The 11,231-nt window shown below is 39.5% G+C and overlaps 1 protein-coding gene across 1 annotated transcript; it reads left to right on the forward strand.

The window, feature by feature from the left end:
• Window positions 1-3,072: 3,072 nt before the first annotated feature.
• On the forward strand, window positions 3,073-6,236 carry LOC143099609 (zinc-binding protein A33-like). The gene is made up of 2 exons (XM_076262527.1): window positions 3,073-3,269; window positions 5,150-6,236. Exons 1-2 carry the CDS (start codon window positions 3,248-3,250, stop codon window positions 5,686-5,688), a joined length of 561 nt encoding a protein of 186 aa, XP_076118642.1. The 5' UTR covers window positions 3,073-3,247; the 3' UTR covers window positions 5,689-6,236.
• Window positions 6,237-11,231: the final 4,995 nt, after the last annotated feature.

Below are 11,231 nucleotides of genomic sequence, written 5' to 3' on the forward strand. Positions count from 1 at the left end.
CGCATGGCAATATTTCTAAAGCAATATTTTCGATGTGCCTAATAAAATCTGTGATTTGTTTCGGCATACCATTGTGTTTCATATTTTAATTTTAATATATTTACCTGATGCATGCTTATCTAGATTGGTGTCGTGAAGCCTTGCGCACGCGCATTTCTGCCGAAACGGATGCCCGATGAGTCAAGTCATATTATTTATATAGCACACTTAAACGCAATGTTATTGACCCAAGGTGCTCAGAAATAAAATAAACAGTAAAAAAGACAAAAAAAAAAGACATAAATGACAAAAAATAAAAATAAATAAATGAAAATACAAAATAATAATAATAATAATAATAATAATAATAATAATAATAATAATAATAAACAGATTATGAATGTAGATAAAAATAAACATATGGTTACTGAAACTACTACTACTATAGGCCTAGAGAAAGATGTACAGTAAAGTTAGATGCCAGTTAATATAATGCAGAAAAGAAATAGAAATAAGATTAAATAAAAAATAAAATAAAAATAAACAACCAAACAAGGGGAGAAATTAATGGACATTATAGGCCAAAGAAAATAGATGGGTCTTTAAATTTGATTTAAAACTAAAAGTGTGCCCAAAAAGCATTGCAATATGGCTGCCGAGTGGAGGGACTTGCCTAAAAGGACTTTGGTTAAAGCTATCGCATGGCAATATTTCTAAAGCAATTGAAATATATGTATAACAAATACAAACAATATTTTCGATGTGCCTAATAAAATCTGTGATTTGTATCGGCATACCATTGTGTTTCGTATTTTAATTTTAATATATTTACCTGATGCATGCTATCTAGATGTGTCTTGGGGTAGGCTATACTGTTTACTGCATAGATGAAGCTGAACTAGATGGAACACAACTAAGTTGTTGAATTAATTTTAACATAAATAACTGTGATGGAGAGACATTGGCCACAGTGCTCTGCATAAAAATAGATAATGCAGTGCAGTCACACACTGAGTGCCCCCCTTCTTTTTTGCTCTTGTAATGGACAACCTGAATTGAAGATGATATGCCCTGGGTTGTCTTTCTATTTTAAACCTCCATATTTGGTGTTCTTCAGAGCATGGAGAGAAAGATTGTCGATGGCACACAGACATAGCCTAGGCCTACACAAAATCGGAACCAACAGAAAGGTGTTTTGCTGTTTAGCTGTTTTCCTATTGTACATAAGAAAAAAAAGTAGTTCTAAAAGCATGTTTTGCTATCAGAATGTGTGAAAAACATGGATGCCACAACAAAGGTTAAAACATACACTTACTAATCTTAAATAAACAACTGTATTTCCTTAAAATATGGTGTAAGACAGGGGTGGGCAACTAATTTCCCCAAGGGGCCACATGACAAACTGGGACTGTTGAGGAGGGCCGGACCCAAAATACCGAACTCAAGTATGAACTCAATTCTGTTCAATTCTATTCTGTTCTTGTATAACATTAAGTAAATCAATGGTTTTGTTTACTAGTCGTAAGAACAGATGAAAATGTGAGGGAGACAAAGGAAAAACAGCAATATTTAGTCTATGTCCAGTATTTAATCCTCATTCTCGAAAAAAACATTTTGACATTGACATTTTTTTCAGTTTTCAAAGACTGATATAAAAAAGTACTACAATATCTATATAATTAGGCTAGGTCATGAAAATGTGAAGGAGTCAGTACAACCGATAGGCCTGTGCCACCATTTCATCAACACTCAGCAATATTTCATCATTAAATCATTACCATCATTAAATTAACTCTATGCAGAATTAGACTACGAAAATGTGGAGCAGACAATAGTAGGCTGTCATTAGTTAATCAACATGCACAAAGAAAACTATTTTAAAAATGTAGGCTGTGTTTTTGCTTTAACTTTATGCACATAACTGTGATTGGTCAACTCGCTCTGTGTGTTGAGCCGGCTGCTTCAAGCAACCTGTGGGTAGTAGCATCATACTAGTTCGCTAACATAAGCTTTGCAAATAAACTCAGACATATTTTGGTTACAATTACGGGGTTATCCGATTGTAAACTGTCTATCTGCCAGTAACGTTTTGAAATGAACACTTCGTATCGCCAACGAGCAGCAGTAGGAGTTCGTTCTAACAACCTTTGCGGTGGTGAGCGACGCAGACATAAGAGACACAAAACTTTGAAAGGTTTACGCCGACGTAAAGGCAACTGCATTGTGTCGACGCAGAAGCATTTTTCTATTCACCAGCACATCAGTGAGGGTGTTTACGTCGCCGCATCCATGCACAAATGTATGGGCGTACAAATAGCAGTCGCTTTCAAAATAAAAACAACGATATTGATTTGCATGCATTATCTCTATGCTAGGCTCTTGACTATTGTTCTTTCACGGACCTTACGCGGGCCGGTCAGGGAAAGCCCACGGGCCGGATGTGGCCCGCGGGCCGTATGTTGCCCATGTATGGCCTAGGATGACCAATTTTTTCCGTATGTTTGCCTTCAGGGGTCATGTTAACCCATTCCATGTGCACACATGTGCATAAACAGATACACACGCACACACATACATTCACAGTAATCATACGAAAGACACATACTCACACAGTAGACATATGTACGCATGCATGCACATGCACAAACACACATATGCAGGCAAACACACAAGCACGCACGCACACACACACACACACACACACACACACACACACATAAACATAAACGTGTACACGCACACATGCACACAATTCAAGAATTTCTTCTTTTTCAAGAATTATGAACAGGCAAGATGGGGGTGGGGTTGTATAAAATGAATTTTACATGTGAAATCTATGAACTAATCATGTTTTGGTACTTGTTGTCTAGCAGATACCAGTGAGAATTGAGTGTGGCTAATGCAATTTAGTGAGACAGTTAGAATCATACAGGCCTTTCAGCGTGATTTATTTTTGTGGTCTATTTTTGCTGGACTGGGCGGCGGTCATATTTTGTACCGCTCTGTGGTACATCTAGTTATAACAATAATGCCTGATATTTTCTTTTAATTCTTATTTTCCAGAACTACAAGAGCACAGTGGAAAGGTGAGTGATCTGCCTCCTCTCTCTCTCTTCTCTGTGGTTCTGAACCCAAACCCACAGCAGCACTGACTCCTGAATGTTATTCCAGAGCCCAGTGCACACTGCAGGATCCAGAGAGGGTTTCAGGAGCTCTGATCAATGTGGCAAAGCACCTGGGCAACCTGAAGTTCAGAGTCTGGGAGAAGATGCAGGAGACTGTTCAGTACAGTGAGTAGCCTATGTTTTTAACACACATAATCAATCTTGTAATCATGGAAATGGGACCAACTCTGTGGGCCAGATGTACGCTTTTGCGCCCATTTCAGGCATATTTGTTTCGCAATGTGCATGTAAAATCATTGCGAGGTATGTACAAACAGGCCGCAATGATGTAAAAGCGCAAACTGCCTGTCGCGGGAGCTGAAAGTGGCAGATTGCGATTGTCATGTCATTCATATGCATTCATGGGAGGATCCAGGGGAAAGTGGGAGTTTAGTGTAAAAAGATGGGAGGGGAAGAGTAAAGAGCGCCTAGTTATGTATTCCGCGGTATGTACAAAGACTGCTCCTGAAAGCGCACGTCTATTCTGCGCCTAAATACTTCCGCCTTGTAAAAGCAGGTGTTAATCCAAATTGCAGTTCAATGCATCAATAAGAGAACCTTTCAAAGACAACAGAATCGCTATTTAGAGCACCAGTTTTTGTGGTAAAGGTATTTGAAGCCTACTACCAAAAGCAACCATAACTTTCGTTGGCCTTTCAAATGTCTTACTTTCACTTTCACGTCATTCACTTAAACTTTCCTACTTGCTAGATTTGACCAATCTTCCATAGCCTACGTGCACAAGTAGTTTGATTAGTTGGTAGTAACTACTGATCTTCATTATCTCCCTGCTTGTTTACATCTTATCATGTATGGTATTATTTCATAATCGCTAAACGTTTGATTCTTTTAATGTTTGTTATCAGTTATCAGTTCATCATTCAACTGCGCTTGTATGTAGGCGCTGCCATTCAGTTGTGGACGTTCGTAAATTGTGTTTATGGGCGGAGAAAGGCAGAGAAAGGCGCAGTTTCGCTAAGGATTGAACGATTGATAAATACGACGGAAACTTGGGTCTGACAGCGTTCGCAATCTGCGGTGTGTCCATGGCGCTGACATCTGGCCCTCTGTGTGTGTGTGTGTGTGTGTGTGTGTGTGTGTGTGTGTGTGTGTGTGTGTGTGTGTGTGTGTGTGTAGTGTGATATAGAAACACAGCGATTGCTGTGCATGGGGTGTGGGGATTTTGTAGCCAAATAGTCATTACAACAATCACCCCAAAGGAGAGGATGCCTGTTTTTTATTTTGCCACATGAACACACATATACATACACACGCACGTATGCACACACACACACACGCATACACATACACACACACACACACACAGGCAAACTCTCTCTCTCACACACACACACACACTCAAGCACACACACATACACACACACACACACAGGCAAACTCCCTCTCTCTCACACACACACACACACATACACTAGCACACCACAAACACACACAAACTCTCTCTCTCACACACACACATACACTCAAGCACAAGCACACACACATACACTAGCACACCCCCCCCCCCCTCACACACACAGACATGCTCTCTCTCTCTCTCACACACACACACACACACACACACACATACACACACACTCAAGGACACACACATACACTAGCAAACCACAAACACACACAGTACACACACACAGACATACTCACTCTCTCACGCGCACACACACACTCACACACACACATGCATCCCCCCACACACACACACACACACAAATTGATAGAGGGATGAAGAGAGATATAAAGAGGAAGAGGGATATAAATGCATGAGAATGGTCAGTGATGATCCTCCCTTCCACTAACATCCCTCTCCTGTGAGTACACTCCTGTACAGCTGTGATCCTTCATCCTGATGACTAAAGAGCATTTCACTGTTACTACTTCTCCTGCCATTACACTTTCTAACACCACTATTAATAATGACCATCATTCACATCCTCATCACACATCACTCAGTGCTCAGCTCATGTGTGTGTTCTTTCTCTCTGCAGCTCCTGTGACTCTGGATCCCAACACTGCAAACCGATATCTCATCCTGTCTGAGGATCTGACCAGTGTGAGACGTGGTGATGAGAGACAGCAGCTTCCTGATAACCCAGAGAGATTTGATAAGTATCACAGTGTCCTGGGCTCTGAGGGCTTTAACTCAGGGACTCACTGCTGGGATGTGGAGGTTGGAGAGAACACATTGTGGAATGTGGGTGTGAAGGCTGAGTTGACCCAGAGGAAGGGAAAATATGGCTATGTGAGTGGAGAGTGGAGTGTGCAGTATAAAGATGGTAAATATGGAGCACGTGCTCCCCCAAAGCCCTACACTCTCCTCACAGTGCAGCAGAAACTCCAGAGGATCAGAGTGCAGCTGGACTGGGACAGAGGAGAGCTGTCATTCTCTGACCCTGATAATAACACACACCTACACACTCTCACACATACTTTCACTGAGAGAGTGTTTCCATACTTTAATACTGGTGTATCTCCTCTGAGTATTATAGCAGTGAAGGCCTCTGTGTCAGTAGAACAGCCCAGTTAGAGCAGAAACTGTCTCTGTCTGAACAAGAGCCCACATGCAGAGATGGATGGAGACATATGGGGTTCAGTCATGAGTCACTCACACAGTAACTGCAGCCAATCTGATATCTTACCTGTGAGGCATCGTCTTCTGGCTACTTTAATTTAGTTCGGAACTTCTGATATTCTATTTATCTTATTATCCTCTAAAATAATTGCTGGTGTTTTGCCATTTATTACTCCATGCCAGTTTTTCCATGTTGCAGATTTTTTGTATGCAGGCATTTTTATGATGGTTTTGCTGTATCCATTTATGTTTTTCTACACTGCTGCCACAATCACATTAAAATATCACCACTGCAGTGAATCTAATATCTGTTCTGTTCTGTGAGGTATCGTCTTCTGAGTACTTGAATTGAATTTCTGACATTCTGTGTTTAGAATCCTCTGAAATAATTGCCGATTTTATATAATTTATTACACTATGATGGTTTGTTATCCAGGTCTGTGTTTCTACACTGCTGCCACAAGCACATCAAAATATCAGTTCAATAAATAATGTGGACATTTCTGCTGGGTCTCTCCTTTTTAGAACTTACTGTACCTGATTTAGAGGGTCATTTGGTGGCCATTGTTGGAAGACAATGAACACTGTATACACATTGCAACAGTGATATTTGGCTATTTACATTAAAATAAAATAAATTTAGTTTTCTTTTATTTAATTATTTGCAAATTGCGTATGTATATGTAACGCCTATGCTGTGCACACTTGTAAATAATGTCATATGAGTTACATTTAAAGATGTCACTGAGAGATGAATACTGCCATCTAGTGGTGGTTATTGTGTAACTACACTCCTCTCACCTGTGAGGTTTCCAGTAGCAGAGCAGCACAGGTGCAGCTGGTTCTGCTGCTGTCTGATCTGAGGTCAGAAATGCTGGAGATTAAACAGCACTATAGAGACTGAGATCACTGCAGTCAGTGCCGGCCCGAGCCTTTTGGGGGCCCTAAGCAGAATTTGATTTGGGGGCCCCCTCCCACAACGCAGTCACCTGTGCTTGGCGATAATTGACAACTTCACACTATAATGTCATATTATAAATGAATACAGTGAGGTTATGTATTAATACAGTGACTGATTATTAACTACTGTCCCCCCTGGACACAGATGCATAAGGACTCGGTAGGCTCATTCAGTAATCCATCCTTGCTTACATGCCAAAAATGTTTTGGGGCTCCGCTCTAGACTTCTGGCCCCATGTGCTTGGTAAACCAATGTATTAGTTGTTATTTACACCAACCCTGTCACCTTTTAATCTTAGAGGGTACTAAAATCACAGATTTATTTGAAACATTCATATTCAAAGTGAAGCACTAAGGGTGGTTTACTGAAGTTGAATTGACAAATAACAAAATACAACAGCATTTGTATTTGTTGTAAACAAGTACATCCGTTTAATGACTTGTTTTTCAACAGATTTGCAGAACAAATCCGCAAATGTGCATTAAATGAGCAATCTTCAACTAGAAAATAAAACCAAAATAGACAAACATTAATAATCCAAAATAAAATGTCCCAAAAAATAGATACTTATTCCTACTTCGTTCCTGGCTTTCAGGTATCTGCAACTCTGCAGTGGACGAACCTGCAATGATTAAATAAATACATAAATAAATAAAACAAAAACTGTTAAAAAATGTTAAATGTGTCATGTCATATTAACAGGCTATGTAACCATTTGCCATCAAGAAAACCTCACCTTCTGTGTCATCAGCCATGGAGGCAGACACTTGATGAGGTAGAGTTAGGTAGTGGTAGAGATGTGCTCCAAAGTACTTCAACAGTGTCTCTGAAAAAAATAATATTGCATAAGTGCATATTTGATCGAGCAGAATGAGTTTATTTTGCTATCATTACTTACACTCTTGTACTCTTGTACTCTTAACATATTCTATTGGCAAATGAGGCATAATCAAAAGTATACTTAATTGCAGTATGGTGAACGCTTAACATGGTGATCTACTGCAGCCTAAATATTAGGGTAGCACCGCTACATCACTTGCCACTATCTTAATCAAATGAAAGTCTATTTTCATCACAGAAGTCTCCCCACCCAACATGGTATATTTTCTCAAACACCACCATCTCTCTCCAAAGATCTTAGAGCAGAGCGCACGTACTGTACTGTTCAATCTTTGCGTATGAAGCTGGAACGTTACCGATGCCCAGAGTCGCGCTAGTCAGTGGGTTGGGGTTGGGACTGGGAGCCTGGGCTTAGCCTGCTGTTGCTATCAGACTTACCACTATGTCACATATTATAGAACAGTAATAAACTATCAACACTTTCAGGTGCGAAATCAGAAACAATCCCTCTGTTGTACATTTGCCTTCAGCTACGTTTTTTATGTAGCTACTGTAGTGCTAATATCCACTTCAGTCAGCTAGCTAACTTTAATTTACAACATGAGCCCACCTATGGCTAGGGTACATGCTTGATTGAACATCCAAAACAATCCCAATATCCTTGACATCTGAAATACACACCGCCGTCATGCTATCCGGCAAAAGATTCTTTGGACGCCGCTATTTATGGATTTCCGGCTCCCATTGACTTACATTGAACACATGTAAACAAAACGTCAATTATGTGCTCAAACTAACGCCGCTGACTTATGAAAACCACCATTCCACTTTGATACGAAACTACATAATTGTACAACATTTATACAACAAAAATCACAGAATTTGGATCAAGTAATGTGGAGAAAACTTATGCAAAGTGTCAACTCCTAACAATGTGCCCATTGCCCAAATTTATGGTCGACTAATGTCGAATGTCAGAGTAATGACATTGAAAAAGGTACCTTAATGATACACTTTAATTTATAAAGGTACGAAGTATAAAAAGAAAAACACAATTTATCAGATGGATTACCCAAATGAACATTTATTCGAGGGCACATCTATTCCCAGAACTATAATGGGTGTTAAATATTCCACAACCACTAGATGGCAGCATGACACAGCACATAAAGTACACCTACGTGTCGCTGCGACCTGAAGGATGGCGTGGTTGAATATCCACTTCTCCTGCACTTTGGGTCTAATAGCGGGTGAATTGTATGACACCAGATGACGCCATTTCACTGCACCTCGGGCCTAATAGCTGCTGTAACTTCGTTTAAGTAATAAGCCTCGAGGAGCCGACGGTTACACTTGTTTTAGGGGCGTTGTTAGCCACGCTGCGCAAGCCTGGTAGGCTACAGGAGAAGCCCATAGGCTACAGTCGCGTGTGTTTGTGGTGATTTATTCCATGTATTAACAAAATAATAATGTAACATTAAAGAAATAGCCTACATAGATAAAAAACTAAATAATTACACCAAAAAAGTAAAGAAGCTTTATCATTGATATATAAGCTTACTGAAAATCAAATATAGGCCTAGCCTACAATTGTGTTCCATAGACAATATGTCCTACAGATAATAACAACAGTAAGAACATAGGCTAACCTAAGTCATGACGACACAAGGGCTTAAGTCTCATGTTGGCCTATGACTACGTAGCCTAGGCTACCAAGCACGTCTGTGTCTGCGACAGTGAAATAGCTCCAATATTAATTGTGTCGCCAATAAATATATGCTAACATAAATCTCATCAGTCACCTATAGATAAGGGTTAGGCTATAACATATGTAGGCTATAATGTAAAAATAGGGTCATATCATATAATGTTGACTTATTAAGATGGGGGAGAGAGCTGGACATATTACACTGAACTAACTGTTCATTGTTGAAAATCAATCAAAAGTTTGTAGTTGATCCGGATGTCATTGGTCGCAAGGACTGTTAATGGGTGTATCAATTGGGACCTTGTTACAAGTTGGTCTTTCAGCTGCTAATGCAATCAGTGGCCGTCAGAAAACATGTTAGACAACTGAGGAATGAGATGCCACACATAAAAATTACAGTCAAACAGAACCCACAAACATCAATGGGAATCAACCAAACACTGCAGGGAACCATGTTATTGTCAATCAGCACTCTGCCACGCTAAATCAGACCCTGCTTATGTTTGTGCAGAGCAGAACAGATATTTGTAGATATGATGCAGGGCCTGTTAAGAGAGATTGGCAGCTCAGTCTCCCTCATATTAGTCCCTACGGTGAACGATGTAATAGCATAGTGCTGCTGCTTCTGATGTGCAAGACAAGACAGGGTATATATTCATAATGTGACAGGCAACATGTATTTATCATTATGTTACAACCTCTGCACAACTACTATTGATGTTAGAAGAACAAAACAATACATCTTCAAATGTTCATTGCTTATTACATGTGTTATAAAAACAAAATCCTTGTCTGCTTTCTGTGTTTTTGCATGCACCTGTCTACAGGGGTGTAAAGACATATTTGTTCACCATGCACTTAGGCTGTTCTGAGTCATTGTTTGTATGTTATAGTATTTGTTGATTTCCATTTATTGCCCATTGATATTGCATTCACATTATTGTTTATTATTGCTATTCTCCTTATTAATGTAGTGTCACCAACATTTAAAATAATATCAACTGACATTGTTATTCATAGCCATATTTTTTTCTGCTCTTATAAGGTAATACAGTGCACATATTTATATTTCATTTATATTACTCTAAACCACCTTCTGAAAATCAACTGTATAGTACTGTTTCACTGCACCATATTTCTTGACCTGTCTCACCACCTGCCTATACTGTAGGCTACTTACACCACCTTACTTACAACACTTTGAAGAGCCAAAAACAAAGCTCAACACACCTGTTCTGTGCATCAGCAAAGTTGGAGGGTTAATTTATGAACCATCACTTCTAGCTGAAACATCACTTCTAGTAGGCTACATGTGACGTGTAGGCTAGAATAGAAGTCTTTATTGTCCACTACTGGGGAAATTCATCGGCAACACTTTATTTTAATGTGTCGCTGTTACAGTGTACCTACATGTACCTAATTAGGTACAGTGGTACAACCTGTGTAATAACATGTACTATCAGGTACTGTACTATCATTGTACTTGCATTATGTATTTGTGGGTACCTACATAGGCTATAGTTGTTACATTGTAATACTGAGTGCTTTTACCAAACTTTGCCAATTTGCCTACATTTTCATCAGAGGCAAAGAGCTGACCTGAGACCTGCTGGATGGGGTAAATCTGGTCATGATAGATTTGATATACAAACCATTCTTAGCTCCAGTCAAGGCCTCATTGTCTTCAGTGTACATGTAACAGCTGTGCTGCTACAACCTTGTTACTCTTTGATACAGTGGAATAAACCTATTAAGTGTACCAGTTAATTACTTACATGCACATATGACATGTATGTTGTGTCTTCGATGTCTTGGAACAGGTCTACTAATTCACATGTACTGTGTGGTGTAACAGCAGACACGTTTCAACACATCAATTACAGGATGAATGACATCATTGACAGGATGTATATAATATGTACATGTATATGTACAAGTACTTAACTGGTACACTTTATTTGAATGGGTTCATTCCACTGTATCAAAAGA

This window comes from Alosa pseudoharengus, unplaced genomic scaffold (assembly GCF_046254945.1).
Source record: "Alosa pseudoharengus isolate Yale_2024_CS ecotype anadromous, Long Island Sound unplaced genomic scaffold, YU_APseudo_1.1 YU_APseudo_1.1_scf_3, whole genome shotgun sequence".
Classification (NCBI taxonomy): domain Eukaryota; kingdom Metazoa; phylum Chordata; class Actinopteri; order Clupeiformes; family Clupeidae; genus Alosa; species Alosa pseudoharengus.

Excerpts from the sequence above, each read along its gene's own strand:
- LOC143099609 (XM_076262527.1), top strand. The coding sequence starts at position 3,248 with ATGCAGGAGACTGTTCAGTACA. Across the intron at positions 3,270-5,149 it reads GCAGGAGACTGTTCAGTACA|CTCCTGTGACTCTGGATCCC; the intron begins GTGAGTAGCCTA and ends TTCTCTCTGCAG.